General features: G+C 58.7%; 2 protein-coding genes across 3 annotated transcripts; one reads left to right on the top strand and one right to left on the bottom strand.

Moving 5' to 3' along the window:
- Nucleotides 1–3629, top strand: LOC104334341 (transmembrane protein 121). Of its 2 annotated transcripts, none has more exons than XM_075446106.1 (2): nucleotides 1–74; nucleotides 2127–3629. In XM_075446106.1, the coding sequence occupies exon 2, from the start codon at nucleotides 2128–2130 to the stop codon at nucleotides 3064–3066; it is 939 nt and encodes a 312-aa protein (XP_075302221.1). In that variant the 5' UTR covers nucleotides 1–74; nucleotide 2127; the 3' UTR covers nucleotides 3067–3629. The 2 variants fall into 2 exon arrangements, with proteins under 2 accessions (XP_075302221.1, XP_075302217.1); XM_075446102.1 differs by lacking the exon at nucleotides 1–74 and adding an exon at nucleotides 914–962.
- Nucleotides 3630–5298: 1669 nt separating this feature from the next.
- Nucleotides 5299–14938, bottom strand: RRP36 (ribosomal RNA processing 36). Its single transcript, XM_075413259.1, has 7 exons — nucleotides 14791–14938; nucleotides 10165–10303; nucleotides 8007–8073; nucleotides 7071–7175; nucleotides 6874–6948; nucleotides 6645–6762; nucleotides 5299–6423 (listed from the first exon to the last, which is right to left on the bottom strand). The coding sequence occupies exons 1-7, from the start codon at nucleotides 14924–14926 to the stop codon at nucleotides 6287–6289; spliced, it is 777 nt and encodes a 258-aa protein (XP_075269374.1). The 5' UTR covers nucleotides 14927–14938; the 3' UTR covers nucleotides 5299–6286.
- Nucleotides 14939–15256: the final 318 nt, after the last annotated feature.

Here is a 15256-nt window from a genome sequence, read left to right as displayed (position 1 = left end):
TCACAAGCCCGCCACCAGCCTGTGTCGACCACCCGAGTTCACCGCGGGACACCTGAGCTGAGCCTGGACGCTAGGTCAGTGTCTCCGTTCGCCAGGTACACTACAGGTGGGATTCCCACCACCTGAGATGCCCCGGGGCATCGGGTACAAGAGGGGACTGAGGGCCACCCTGTCGGCAGCCGGCGGTGAGGTGGGCTGCGCTTCTCCCGGCACTCGTGGGCTGTGACCGGCACTTGTCGTCTCACTCGGGTCTCTGCCCGGTTCTGCTCCTAGCCCACCTCTGCAGACCCGAGCGCCTCCCCATGTGCTGAGACACCCAGGTCTGCAAGGAGCTCTGTGAGCGCGGAGTGGAAATGTACCGGGAAACCTTCCCTGTGTCGCTGGACCTGAATCAGCCGGGAAGGAGCTGGGAGTGGAAGGCAGCAGCCGCCGGGGCTGGCAGGGGAGCGCTGGCGGGGAGCGATGGTCGCCAGGGCGAGGGGAACCTGCTGCCTGCGCTGCCCCGGTGTCCTGATGCTCCCGTGCGTGGGTGCCCACCGGCGGGGCCCCGGCGACGGGGGGGGGCCCCGGTCCCTCCCGGTGGGCAGCCGGCCGGCAGGACCCTCGCCAGCCCCGGCTTCCCACGGGGGTCCGGGTCGGGGCCCGGGGCGGGATGCTGGCTGGAAGGTGGGGTGCGGGCTGCGGCCCCAGGGCGGCGGCGGGGTGCCGGGGGGAGGTGGGCGGAGGGCACCGGAGCGGGAGGGGGCGGCGGGCGGTGCCGGCCGCTCCGGTGAGGCGGGGGCCGCCGCAGTGCCCGCCCGCCGGGAGGGGCCGGGCGACGCCGCAGAGCCGCCGCCGGGCCGCAAAGCCGGGCGATGCCGCGCCAGGCCCGGGGCTGCCGCCGGGGCTGCCCCCCCCCCGCCGCCGCCGCCGCCGCCGCCGCCGCCGCCGCCCTGCCCCGGCGCCCCGGGGAGCCGCCCGAGGTAAGCACCCCTTCCTCCCCCCGCGCCCCTCCGGCGCCCCGGGCGGGCCCGGCCGCTGCGGGCGGGGGGCCGGCTCCGGCTCCCCCCCCCCCCAAGGCTTGACCAGGCCGCGGGGCGAAGCGCGGGAGAAACCCCGCCCGCCGTGCGGCACCCTCCGGACCCGCCGCCTGCCAGCCCCCGCTCGCTGCCCCGCAGAGGCGCCCGTGCCCGGCGGGCCGGGGCTCCGCCACCCCCCCGGCGTGCCCGGGGCCCCGAGCCGAAGAGCGGGAGCTGGGGTGGCTTGGGCTGCACCCGTCGGTGCCCGCAGGGGTGGCTCTCAACCTCACGGCCCCCATCCCGCTCCCAAGCGCTGGCCCCATGGGCGAGTGCCCGCCGGGGGACCAGGATGGCGTCCCAGCCAGCGGGCAGCCATCGTGCCACGCCATCGGCGGGCCAGCTTCGTCCTCCATCTCAGCTGGGGGCCTGGCTCCCCTCCAGAGCAGCTGCCGAGCCGTGCCCGGCGAGGCCACGGCGCCGTCCTCCCTCCGTCTCCGGCCGCAGCGGCGCTTGGCCAGCGGGAGGGAGCCTGACGAGCCCGTCCGAGGCAGGCAGGGTGCTTTCAGGGACCGCACTTTGCTCTGCCCCGGCCCGGGAAAGCTGAGCATCCAGCTGAGATGCGGGGCCTGTTGCAGAGCTGCTTGTGTCCTGGGCCTGCGGGCTGGGGCTGCTTTGCTTTGCTGTCAGCGCATCGCGTGCAGGGTGGGCATGGGCCAACAGCTGTAGGCAGAGCTCTTGGGGAGCGTGAAGAAACTGAAGATGTTGGGCCGGTTTCTTCCCTCCCACCCCACAGGACAGCCAGGCTAAAAATAGCCTCATGCTGTGCGTGAAAATAAAGGAGACTAAAAAGAGAGCGGTTCTGGATCATAGCAGTTAAGGACCCACTTGGGTTAAAATCATAGATACGGTCCTGTGTGCCTTGGCGGGGAGAATGTAACCAGTGCCACTGGCTGGGAAATCCTGTGGAAAAGAAGGCATGTGCCTTTCACAGGAGCAGAGACTAACTAGCGTGATGAGCTACTGGAAGAGGCAGTCATCTGCATGGTGGGGGGGAGAAGAAGAGGGCCCAAGGGTGGGCATGGGGAATCCCAGCAACTCCCTGAGGGCCCTGCCTGTTCCTCTGTGCAGGATGGTCCCCCCACCGCCTGTCAGCAAGCCTCATGTGTGCCTCTCCACTGTGCTCATCATGACCAGCCTCGTCCTCATGGACGCCTACCTGGTGGAGCAGAGCCAGGGCTCCAGGAAGCTGGGCATCTGCGTCATGGTGGCAGTGGGTGATGTGTGCTTCCTGCTGGTGCTCCGCTACGTGGCCATCTGGGTCGGGGCAGAGGTAAAGACAGCTAAGCGGGGCTACGCCATGATCCTCTGGTTCCTGTACGTCTTCGTTCTGGAGATCAAAGTCTACTTTGTATACCAGAACTATAAAGCTGACCGGAAAAGCCTGGATCTCATAGCCCGCAAAGCGCTGACCTTGCTGCTCTCCATCTGCATCCCAGCCCTCTACGTGTTGTTGGTGGCCACGGAGCACATGGACTACGTCAGGACATTCAAGAAGAAAGAAGATCTCCGCAACCGCCTCTTCTGGGTCATCGTGGACATGCTGGATGTGCTGGACATCCAGGCCAACCTGTGGGAGCCCCAGAAGAAGGGGCTGCCGCTTTGGGTTGAGGGCATCATGTTCTTCTACTGCTACATCTTGCTCCTGGTCCTCCCTTGCGTGTCCCTCTGTGAGATCAGCATGCAAGGGATCGGCATCATGCCGCACCGGATGATGTTGTACCCCATGCTGAGCATGCTCACCGTAAACATCACCACCATCTTCATCCGAGGCAGCAACATGGTCTTCTTCAGGGACGCCCGGGTCTCCAGCATCTTCATGGGCAAGAACATGCTGGCCATTGGGCTGAAGGTCTGTACATTTGTGCAGTACCAGCGGCATCGGCACCACACGCCCGTGGGGCCGGACCTGGCCCCGCAGCACAGCGCCCAGGCCCAGCCCTCCCCTGGGCTGCACAAGTCCCGGGACCAGCCTGCCTGCCCCGAGGAGCTGGCCCGGGACAACACGTGACAAGCCAGCGGGAGCCACAGCCGGGCCACTGCCACGCTTGGCCGTGCCTGCAAACCCAGGGCGGGCTGCTGAGCTCCCCGCCCGGATGGAGGGCGACGGCCCTGCTCCCTCCCTTCCTCCCTGGGCGAAGCTGCTCCAGGCCTGAGGGTCGCATGGCCGGGGACCCCCGCAGCAGCCTCCGTAAGGCCGCGGAGCGGTTTGGGACCTCGGCACCCCACCGAGCGAGATGGACACAGAGCAGAGGATGAAGCCAGGTTCGCCTGCCGCGTGCTGTGCCTGGCCAGGGCCCGGCAGCCCTGCCCGCGCCAGGGTCCGCCATCAGCACTGGCCAGCCAGGGCTTGGGCCAGGGGGGCTGCTCGGGGACGCTGAGGGCCCCTCATTCCGCTGCTGGGGCTGGCCCTGGCTCCAGCTCCGTGCTTGGCAGCAGCCGGCTCCCCGGGGTGTGAGCCGGGGTCCCCATGCTGGGGGAGCGAGGCCTGGGGCTCCCGCTGCCTGTCACCCCTCTCAGCCAGCCCAGCGGGTGACTGTCCTTTTTCGTATCTCCCTCTTTGCAATAAAAGACCTGAGCCCCGCAGCCTCCTCACGTCTGTGTCCCTCCCTGCTGGCAGTAGGTCCCCAAGCTCCCGTGGGTGCCTGTCCCTCGTGTGCCTGGATGTCCAGCTGCAGAGAACATCTGGGGGGGGGTGGGGGGATTCGCTCAGTGACCGCCCAGGCCTGGGGAGAGCATCCCAGGCACCTGGCCCTGAAGCCATTCCTCCTGGCCAGCAGCTGGGAGAGGAGAGGCAGGTCCTTGTCAGAGGCTGGTGGGCTCCGAGGGTGTCGCTGGGGGGGTGGAAGCTTTGTCTGCCACCACTGCCTGTGCAACCAGCTGTAGTTACATCAACTGGTGCCAGCCATGCCCAAGGGCTGCCCTCCCCAGGGACACCCACAGCAAGTCCCCACGCTCCACGTGGAGGGACACCAGAGCAGGTCTGGCAGGGACACACCTTCGAAACAGAAGGAAAATAACCCAACTGACGCCTCGAGTCTGGGAGGCCACGGGGAAGAGCAGCACCCCTGGCAGTAGAAAGCTCTCTGGAGATGCTCGAAGCATCTCCTCCTCTTGGAGCTGGTGTGGCCATGCTGCCACCTGCCCCAACGCCCAGTGCCACCGCAACGCTGGCTGAGCTGGGCAATGCCCCAGGGCCTCCCCCGCTGCAGGGTACTGGGCCCAGGAGCTGGCAGGGAGGGACAGCCTGGTAGATCTGCTCCTCACCGCTAATGTGCTGAACAGAAGCAGGTGACATCCCAGGGAGGATGTCCTCCTTGCAGGCAGGGACGCAGGCCACAGCGGGAAGGAGCCCTTTGGCTCTAGAGGGGCAGGAGGGGAAAGCAGGACCACTCTGGGGTTTGCTCCCTGCTGGGCAGGACCTCCCAGGAGCTGGGGATGGGGACACATGGCCCCACAGCAAGGCCCTGGCAGCAGTGACACAGGGGTGAGCCACCTCCAGCCTGTCCAGGCCCCAGTCTTCCTCCCTTCTTGCACCGAAGTATGGGTGGACATTTGTTCAGCTTCAGATTGAAAACGGAGCGCATAAAACAGCAGACGAATGCCACAAAGGGGGTCAGGAGAGCCTTGGGCTTCGGTGCAGCCACACTGTTCCCAAGGTAACTCTCCTCTGAAGGCAGAAGGATGCGGCAGGCTCTGCATCCCACATCACGAGGCAAGCAGCGGAGGAAGCGGCAGCCAGGCGCAGTGCAAAGCGCTCAGCCAGGCGCAGGCTGAAGGCAGCCGAGGATTTCCATGTGGGCTCCAGCCAAGCTGGCACATCCCATTTCCACTGCCTTTCCCCAGTTACACTGAAACCTGTCACCAGAGCAGAACTCGCGTCACCCACAGGAATTGCAGCAGGGGCAGACGCTTCAGCAGCACCCTGAGGTGGGCGCAATGGAGTTGCTCATCATTCCATTTCTTGCTCATTGCAAGGTCTTTCCCCAGGCCCCACACACCAGCTCCCACCCACACCCAGCACGGCTGTGCCCAGGGAGCACTCTGCCATGCAGAGCTGAGGCACTCTCCTTGAGAGGGATCCTCTGGGTCACATCTGCATCAGCCCCCTGCCGGCATAGCCACGGGAGACGGGGGCAATCAGGAGTGAGGAGGAACAAGGTGGTCAAATGTAATGCTGGAGAGAGGCATGAACTCCCGTAAGTTCAAACACTTTTGACTGTAACAGCACCGACACGGGCAATAAAGGAAAACTGGGGTATTTTATTTCATACAGAATCAACTAATAGCCCTGCGGACAGCACCCTGAGAAGCGAAGCAGAGAGGCAGCCCTGCTGGAGAGATCCCAGGCAGCAGTGTGCCCTGGCTGCGAGGAAGGCCAGCCGGGGCCTGCATCACCAGGGCGCAGCCCACACAGAGGGGCGCGATCCTCTCTCCTTTACTCAGCGCTCGTGAGATTGCATCCAGGCTGGGGCCCCAGGTGACAGACGCTGGTCCTCTGGGCTGAGGATGTGAAAGTTGTCAGAGGCTGCAGCACTGCAAGGAAAGGCTGGGGGAACAGGGTGTGCTCACCCTCAGGAAGAAAAGGCTTCGTGGAGACCTAAGAGCAGCCCTTTCCCACCCACCCCCCAGACCTATGACAAAGCTACTGAAAACAAGACAATCATTATGGACTAAAACCAGGCAGGTTTCCTGGAGAAGGGGAAAAAAATAGAAGTTTCATCTTGAAGCAGTGGAGCAGAGGCCAAGGGAGGTGGTGGCATCTGTCCTCGGACATTCCCAGACCCATCTGAAGCAGCCCAGGTCAACCTGGTCTGCAGTCAGTGCTAGCCCTGCTCTGAGCAGGCATGGTACCAGAGCCCTCACACTTGAGGTCCTTTCCCGCCTCAGCTGGCGCCTGGTAGGACCTGGAGTAGAGCCAGCAGCGCAGGGTAGGGCTGGTGCTCTGCTAGCTAGAGGAAGAGACGAGCAGGTGCAAGGACAGACAGCTGTCAACACCACGTGCATCTGCATGACAGACTTGTCACCACCCAGGCATGGTGTAAACCACAAGTGAAGAGGACATTTCAGCTACAGAAAGCACTCCTGCCTTCAGTTCAGCCTCTGCTCTGCTGCCTGACAGCATCACTGCACAATGGAAGGCAGGCACTGGGAAGAGGGATGGCCATCTTCCAGGCTTGACCACGGCAGAGCGAGTCCCAGGGGCAGACAGCAGCATGTCCGCCCAGCAGTCACAAGTTCTGCGAGGGCAGGCGGCGCTTGTCTTTGATGGCATTCCTCTTCCTCTTCTTGTTCAGGAAGCTCTCCAGCTTTCCGCTCCTCTTCAGCTCTGCGTATTTCTCAGCTAGCTCCAATTTCCGCTTCTCAGCTGCAGAGGAGAGGGGAGTGAGGTTTTAAACCGAAGCCCAAATCATCTCTACAGCCCTTCTCACCTCTCCCTCCCCGGCTTGTCCCTCGGGTACCAGTGCTAGAACTATCCCTCCACAGCTCTGTGGAGTGTCAAGGACAACTCGCTTACACAGTGCTTGGAGTCCCATCAGCAGTACTCCCTCTAGGTCTTCCTGCAGCACGTTCACACCGAGTACTTACACTTCTTCAGGAAGAAAGGTTTCTTTCCCTGCTTGGCCAATTCCCGCCGTTGCCTCTTCAAAGACAGCTCCCTCTCCCTCAGTTCCTGCTTTTTTTTCTGTGCCTGTTCTTGCTGTGTCTGTACAGAAAGGATGGCGTGTGTCAGCAGGCATCTAGGCAGACCTCAGGTTGCACATCCTCTCTTCCAGCGCATTGCCTCACAGGAGGGGAGATGCTGCACGGAACTCACCACGCGGTTCAGGAGCTGCTTGAGTTTCTCCTTCTGCTCCACGTTCCGGCATTTTTTCAGCTGCTTCTGAACCATCTGAAGAAGAGAGCAGAAAGCTGCCTGAGCGCCTGCCTGCCTACTCCACTGTGAAAGGCCTTTGCGCAAGCTGCCCCTGCCAAGCAAGGTTTTTCTGGCCAAGGACAGGCACACAGCATCACCTCCTTCTCCCGCTTCTTGATGCTGTCCAGGAAGCTGTACGTCTTCATAAATATTTCAGGCTTATATTCTCCAGACAGGTCATCAAATCGAGGGTCTCTGTTGACCTGAAGGCAGGGTATGCAAAGGTAAGAGCTGTGGCCACGATCACCCTGTTAATAGCCTGCTTACTCTCCTTCCATGGATCAGAGCTTGCAGGTTTTTTTACGAGCAATATTACGCGCCCGCCATTGAAAACACCCGCAGCTGGCAAAGACTGAGTCCAGTAATCCAGGCAGCAGTCCCTCACAAAGCCATCACGCCTGCACCCAGTCTACCAGGCCACAGGCATTTCCATACGCAAGCCGACCACCCAGGAGTAGCCAATTCAAGGAACAGCAGCACGACTGCTGCCTCCAAACACCTGCAGCTCTGGCTGAACACATGTTGTCAGGGTGATGGATTTGGGAATTCAAGCCTATCTAGACTTTCACAGATTACCTAGGTCAGGCCTTACCAAAAGAGAGAGACCGAAGGAGATCTCTAACTGTAGAAATTAATATATTAAGATACCCAGCAATGGTAAGTCAAACTTATATTCAGATTAGAAACCAGACGGACAAGAGCATCCAACCTGATCAGTACTGAGCAAGGACCACCGCTTGCAGCGCAGTTGTCATTGGTGGCAGCCGTTACATCTTCTAGAAACACCCAGGTCTCAAACGCTCGCATTACATCCCAAGTGCATTACGCAGGGCAGCAGGCTGCAGAGAGCAGCCGCTCCTGCTCCCGATCTCCCCAGGCACACGCTGGCACCACCTGCACTCACCAGACAGCGGTCCAAGCCCCATCCTCCACAAACAGCCTGCGTCATCCTCAGCAGCCCCACTACCACCTCTGTGCCCTGTAAGCATCGCTAAGGGAAGTCAGCTCCGGAACTGGGGAGGGGGAGCACCCACCTTCTTTTTAACAGAGATGACCTGTCGCAGAAAAGGTACGCGCTTCTTGGCAGACATCTCCAATGGCCTGAAAGAGAGAAAAATGTACTTGAGAGGAGCAAAGGGCAAAATGAGGCCCAGGCTAACGTGCCAGGAGGTCAGCCAGACCCTCAGGAGAACATTAGCGCACAGTGTCGAAACGGCAGACTCTCCCCGCTCCTCACCATGATACTTACAGAGAGCAAAGAGGTGACTTGGTCAAGAGCCAGACAAGGCTACTACTACAAAATGATCTACAAATGCATGGCTAAAACAATCTTACACAAAACTCGATACAGCCCCATGTATCACGTGAAAATCCACCACCTGCATCAGTAAATGCGCTGTACTAGTTATTCCTCTCACTCTCCATGTTTTCCTTCATCATGCAACAACCCCTTTCTATTCCTGGCCCACCAACCCATCCACGTCTTGACTCTTGACACTGAAAGGTGAGACCAAAGATGGGAATTTCTGCACCAAGCTGGTAGTTACACCAGCCAATCCTACTGCGGCCAGGCGCAGTGAGAAAGCACACCGCAACACCAGTAAAGTAAAGGTGTGCCCCCAGGACCAAGGGCCATACAGCTCCCGGTACGTATCCCCAGAGAGACTTCACAGGGAATCAGGACGACAAGGACCATGGTGACGACCAATTAGGTGAACAAATTCTCCCCGCAACACAGGGCTTCAGAGCTTGGTGCTTTAGGTGTAGGAGGGGGACAGTATGAGGTGGGAGAATGGGGTGTTACTCTCCCCCTATTACTTGGATGCTGGGTCCTGCAATTTGTTGGTACATCAGGTAAGTTCTCAGCAACATCAGCAGACCTGTGAACCACCCGTGAGAGTGGGTTATACCCACATTCAGCAACACGGTAGCACGGGGGCAGGAACACAAACAACCCTGCAGGCATGAGTTCAGTTTTCCAGACTCCGCTTCGGGCCACTTTCAGTGTACTTTCATGCCTGCTGATGTGGCTACACCCCCGTACAATGCTCTGGTGTCAGCTTTACACAGCACTGCTGAAACCAACACAGTTCCAGGGGATTTCCCCAAAGCCCTTTTTTTTTTTTTTTTTTTTTTTTTTTAAGAAGCTCACTTTCATAACAAAAACATGAGAGAAACAGCATGTGGGATTTACAGTGATGCATTACTTAAAGGATTAGGGGAATTAAATAAAAACAGAATTATGCAAAACGTGTGGTAGAAGTAGAGACACCGTGTGAAGATATTGCACAACACAAAATCCCCCTGACTCTTGGGTAAAAGGTAAAGCAGAAACATTATTCTAATCAACTGTTTACGGCAGAAGAAGCACATACTCAGCAGAGACTCACAAATTGGTTAGGGAATGCCAGTGTAACAGCGGAAACCTGTTCAAATCACTTAGATACGACTCTGAGGACTGAAAACCAGCTAACTACTGCAAATAAAGGGTAATGGTACCACAGCTGTTACCAGTGGGAGCCTGTGGAGGACCGTAAAGAGATCTGATAGATTTCTGTTGTGTTAAACACATTTTATAGTCACCACATCAACAGCACCTACAGAGCATGCAAACAGGAGATGTAAAGACCACCGAGGACAGGAAAGTCTGCGACGATAAGTACTGCAGAGTGGGGAGAAGGAAAATCAACAGAGACAAGCCACAGATGAGACAACAGCAAAAGGATGGATGAGATCGCAGAACAGCCGGCTGTCACTGCAACTCCAGCCAGTGAGACCCAGGCAGAAGATGCTGATAAGCTGGAAAGGGGTTTTGAAAACAGCACAGTAACTATTTCAGGGCCCAGGGGACGCAAGTAAAGCATTATCACACAACTTCAAAGAGAAGCATACCGTGCCGTGGGTTAAAAGTGCCTTAATACAGCAGGTGTAAAGAAACTGAGAGCCGCTGTAACTACCCAGTAACAGGTGGCTGCTGGGGATTTGAACATGACAGAATATTAAGAGCTCCGAAACAGCAACAGAGAGTTCCCAAACGAAACACTACAGTGAAAAGCATTACTCTGTAGCACATTAAAGGAGATCTGTACCAGCTCCAAGGTAATGGCAATACCGTAAGGAGCTCCCAGCGTAAGGTCTGGGGTGCAGAGAGCACGCACGCACATTTTTCTGATCAGAAAAGAGCCTCCTTACCCCTTTTTGCCTTGCTGCTGCTTCGCTGTAGCTTTAGCAGGTTTTGTAGTTTTCTTCCCACCGGTCACCTGCTTGGACACTCTTGTTCTCACATCGCTCTGCATCTGCAGTAGTTCCTCAAAAGACAAGTGAGATTCATCTGGAAGAGAGCGCAGGACACACCTGAGCCAAACAGCTTCTCAAGACACTTCCCACCCCCAAAATTCCGCCAGGAAGGATGTCTCAGAGCCCGAGACAGTGACACCACCCCTATACAACCGCATGGCAGAAAGAAGCCACTGCATCCCTCAGCCTTTGATTTCTCTCCCTCTCTCTGCAGCCTTTAGTGCTCCCCAACATGTCTCTGCTTCTCTCTCCACCCCACAGCACACACAAGACCAGTTCAAAGTTTTTACCTGCTACAAAGAGTGGTACGAGCTCTGCACTGCGCTGTATTTTGGCCGCATTGCAAATTCTCAGGGGTCACCTCTCAGTCCGGACTCTTTCACTTTCACAGGCTGTTCTTGTCCCTTCGCCTCCAGGCAGGCACCACCACCTCCCTCACACCATGAGACCAGCCCCAGGTGCAGGAAAGCCACACGGCCTGTTCAGTCGCTCTGTTAAGGCTCAGAGACTCCCTCCCCGCTGCCCATCCACCACAGCTCTGCTCACTCTGCAACGAAGCGATTCCCACAGCAGAGCCTCCCCGGCACTCCAGAGGCCTGGAGACTACGGAAATCCAGACACTCCACCTCCACCATCTCACTACCAACAGGAACAGCTTATTGCCCGACCCACTGGGGGGAAGAATGAAATCCCACAACACCACAAAGCAGTTTCATAATCCAGCCATGCCCTGAGGTCCCAACAGCGTTATTTACACCTTGTGTTTCATAAAATATTCCTTCTCTCCTCTGACTGCTGACTAGAAGACCAACACAAACAACACAAGAAACACCAAAACCAATTCTTCGCAAAGTGCTGATGAATGCACGAGATATTCCTTTGGAATTTTCTGTTGCTATGTTTCTTTACTATCCCTCAGTGACAGTAATCTTTAACACTTCTTATAACCACAATGTAAAAATATTATCAACAATCTTTCTGGATTTACACCTCTGGGTGTTCAGGGCCAGTAACCAGAAAACGTTTCTTCAGGTAGCACTTGGATGTGCTCATACTGTTCTCTGGATGGCAGGGGCAAGAAGGAACCAGAAGGTTTGCACTGGCTCCCTGCTGAAGGAAAAGGTCTTGGCAAACACCACCTGGGTGGCATCTGCCTGCTCAACACCTCTGAGCAGTGACAGGCACGCGGTCTTTCCAATACTATCAATTTGGCACAAAACACCTCAACTGTGGCCTAGCAAAAAACAACCCCATTGCCTGTGGCGGACTGACCTCGGCTGGACACCAGCTGCCCACCAAGCTGCTCCATCGCTCCCCTCCTCAGCCAGACAGTGGAGAGGAACTATAACAACAGGCACGTGGGTCAAGATAAAGACAGAGAGATAACTCACCAATCATCAGTACAGGCAAAACAGACTCAACTTCGGGAAAATTAATTTATTACCAATCAAATGGCAGTAGGGTAATGAGAAATACAACCAAATCACAAAACACCTTCCCGCCACCCCTTCCCTTCTTCCTGGGCTCAACTTCACTCCTGGATTCTCGACCTCCTCCCCCTGAGCAGTGCAGGGGAACAGAGAATGGGGGTTGTGGCCAGCTCATCCCATGTTATCTCTGCCGCTCACTCTCTTCCCCTGCTCCAGCGTGGCGTCCCTCCCACGGGAGACAGTCCTCCACGAACTGCCCCAGCGTGCGTCCTCTCCACAGGGCGCGGTCCGTCAGGAACAGGCTGCTCCAGCATGGGTACCCCATGGGGTCACAAGCCCTGCCAGCAAACCTGCTCCTGCGTGGGCTCCTCTCTCCACGGGTCTGCAGGTCCTGGCTGCAGGAGCCTGCTCCAGGGTGGGCTCCGCACGGGATACATCCAACTGCGTGGGGTCCCTCCATGGGCTGCAGGGGCTCAGGCTGCCTCACCATGGCCTTCATCACAGGCTGCAGGGGAGTCTCTGCTCCGGTGCCTGGAGCACCTCCTCCCCCTCCTTCTTCACTGATTTTGGTGTCTGCAGAGTCGTTTCTCTCACGTAGTCTCACTCCTCTCTTCCAGCTGCTGTTCTGGAGCCGTTTTTTTTTTCCCCTTCTTAAATACGTTATCACAGAGGCGCTGCCACCCTTGCTGAGACAGCCCCTGGCCAAGGCTGAGCTAATGGGACATGGGGGAAGCTTCTGGCACCTTCTCACAGAAGCAACCCCCGTAGCTCCCCCACTACTAAAGCCTTGTCACATAAACCCAATACACTGCCCCATGACATAACATTTCTGCATGCTCTGCCCAAATCTGCCACCAAATTCAGGAAGCAACATGAGGTCAAGTCACATTGCCTCAGAGCATGGACTCATTGTCCCAGTCACTCTCATGCTGGCAATAACCAAGACTTTCTGCTTCAGAATCTCTCCACAGTCTAGAAAATCTAATGAGCATATCCAAGCGCTGCCTCTAGAAATGTTTGCTTTTCGCTCGCTGAACACCCAGGAACTCTGCCCTGTCAACGCTTTTTAGTCCTCTGAGCAGGGTGAAGGGAACACTGGATATCCAGTTTGCCACACAAGGGACAAAGGAAATGTGAATGCAGCACTATTTCATCACACTGCTGCCCCAAAACAGCCTTCCCACTTATCTTACTGCGGTTTGATACCACAGAATGGTGGGGGTTGGAAGGGACCTCTGGGGATCACCCGGTCCAACCCCCTGCCGAAGCAGGGTCACCTACAGCAGGCTGCACAGGACCTTGTCCAGGCAGGTCTTGAGTATCTCCAGAGAAGGAGACTCCACAACCTCCCTGGGCAGCCTGTTCCAGTGCTCCGTCACCCTCAGAGGGAAGAAGCTCTTCCTCATGTTCAGATGGAACTTCCTCTGTTTCAGTTTGCACCCTTTGCCCCTTGTCCTGTCGCTGGGCACCACTGAAAAGAGTCTGGCCCCATCCTCCTGACACCCACCCTGCAGATATTTGTAAGTACATATTAGGACCCCTCGCAGCCTTCTCTTCTTCAGGCTGAACAAGCCCAGGTCCCTCAGCCTCTCCTCATAGGACAGATGCTCCAGTCCCCTCACCATCCTCGTAGCCCTCCTCTGGACTCCCTCCAGTAGCTCCTCATCTTTCTTGAACTGGGGAGCCCAGAACTGGACACAGTACTCCAGATGGGGCCTCACTAGGGCAGAGTAGAGGGGAAGAAGAACCTCCCTCGACCTGCTGGCCACACTCCTCTTGATGCACCCCAGGATCCCATTGGCCTTCTTGGCAACCAGGGCACACCGCTGGCTCATGTTTGACTTGTCGTCCCCCAGCACTCCCAGGACACCCAGGTCCCTCTCCGCAGAGCTGCTCTGCAGCAGGTCCACCCCGAGCCTGTACTGGTGCATGGGGTTGTTCCTCCCCAGGTGCAGGACCCTGCACTTGCCCTTGTTGAATTTCATCAGGTTCCTCTGTGCCAAACTCTCCAGCCTACCCAGGTCTCGCTGGATGGCAGCACAGCCTTCCTCTCCTGCTTGGGCTCCCACAAACACCCTCGCCCTCTGCCTTCTTCGGCATGGCAGCTCTGTCGTCCCTTCTGATCTCCCTCAGGTTTTCCATCTTTCCCCATGGCACTCTCGTACAACCACTTGTTGCCTGCCTGCCCAGACCATGACACCACCTGCAGACCAAAGCACCGTGCCCGCATTTCAGAGCTGGGCGCCAAGCAGCTCAGCAATCTAAAGTAACCACACTGTTGGGGTTCGTGGGGAAAACCAATAAATTCTGGGACTTAGACACGAGCATCTCCCACCACACTGTTCAAATTCAGTGCAGAGAGCTTTAGACCGCTGCTCTATAGGAAAAACCTGTGCTAATTATACAAGTTACTAGGGTGCAGAGCAATTAAGTCAGGGAGATGTCTGAGTACCCCTGGCTACTCCAAGCATCACTGGAGAGGCACACGAAAGACTCTGAGCAAGGACAGTCACAGGGGCAAAGCAAGCGTTCAAGGAAACGCGGGATGACGTGGCAGCCCCTCTAACGTTGTGCAGAGGCAGGCGAGGCACCAGTCGCACCACAACGCTCCGCTCGGCCGCAGCTCCGGCCGGGCACTGTCAGAGCAGCAAAGGCTTACGAGGCGCCAGTGAAAAGGAGATAAAGACACCACGTAGGAGAGGATCGGAACAGGGGTTTGGTATCGAGCCGGCAAAGCGGAGGCCCGCAGAGCTTCCCCCGATGAAGTATCTCCATACTGGGATGGGACACCGGACCAGAGTGCCCGGAGTCGAACGGGGAAAGCGCTTCCCGCACGGCAGCCCCTGCGGGCACCCCGCGGCCTGCTTCTGCTCCGCTCCGCCGTCCCCCCGCCATCTTCCCCCCTTCCCCCAGGTTTCCGCGGGCCGCTCCCCCGCCCGCCGGCCCGCCCGGCGGCAGCGGCGGTGCCTGGGCCGTGACGCCTCGACCGCGTCACTTGGGAGCTGCGTCGCGGACCCGGTGACGCCGCGCAGGCCGCGACCGGCCCAACCCCCGCCCCGAGGAGGGCCCGCCGCCCCGGGCCGGCCCTTACCTCCCCCGCCGGGCCCCGAGGGGCTCCCGCTGTCGTCGCTGCTGTCGCCGGAGCTCTCCTCCTCCTCCAAGGCCCCTCTCCCCCCACCCGCCGCCGCCTGGGCCCGCCAGTCCCGGCCCTCCGGACGCGCCCTCATGGCCCCCCACTCCCAGCACCGGGGCCCCGCCCCCCGCGAGCCGATCGCGCATGCGCAGACAGATCGAGGCTGTGGGCGGGGCTGAGGGGTGTTTATTGGCGCAGACAGGGCGCGCAGCGCACCTGGGCGGCGGGGGGCCACGCCCCCTCCAGAGCGTCTCCCGGGAGCGGGGCGGGGCCGTGGGGGAGTGGGGCGGGGCCGTGGGGGAGCGGGGCGGGCGGGCAGAGGCTGTCGGCCAGGGCGCGGAGCTGCGCGGCCAGCTGGCTCAGCTCCCGGCCCGGCGGCGGCGTTGGCGGCGGGGCGGCGGGGCGGGGCTGCTGCCGGGCGCGC

The sequence above is a fragment of the Opisthocomus hoazin genome, chromosome 2, assembly GCF_030867145.1.
Source record: "Opisthocomus hoazin isolate bOpiHoa1 chromosome 2, bOpiHoa1.hap1, whole genome shotgun sequence".
NCBI lineage: Eukaryota > Metazoa > Chordata > Aves > Opisthocomiformes > Opisthocomidae > Opisthocomus > Opisthocomus hoazin.
This window is presented reverse-complemented; position numbering and strand designations above follow the sequence as displayed.

Coding starts and splice junctions, on each gene's coding strand:
- LOC104334341 (XM_075446106.1), top strand. CDS start 2,128: ATGGTCCCCCCACCGCCTGTCAGCAAGCCTCATGTGTGCCTCTCCACT.
- RRP36 (XM_075413259.1), bottom strand. CDS start 14,926: ATGAGGGCGCGTCCGGAGGGCCGGGACTGGCGGGCCCAGGCGGCGGCG. Junction 10,304..14,790: donor CTCGGGGCCCGGCGGGGGAG/GTAAGGGCCGGC, acceptor GCTCTCTTCCAG/ATGAATCTCACTTGTCTTTT. Junction 6,424..6,644: donor ACCTTTCTTCCTGAAGAAGT/GTAAGTACTCGG, acceptor TCTCCTCTGCAG/CTGAGAAGCGGAAATTGGAG.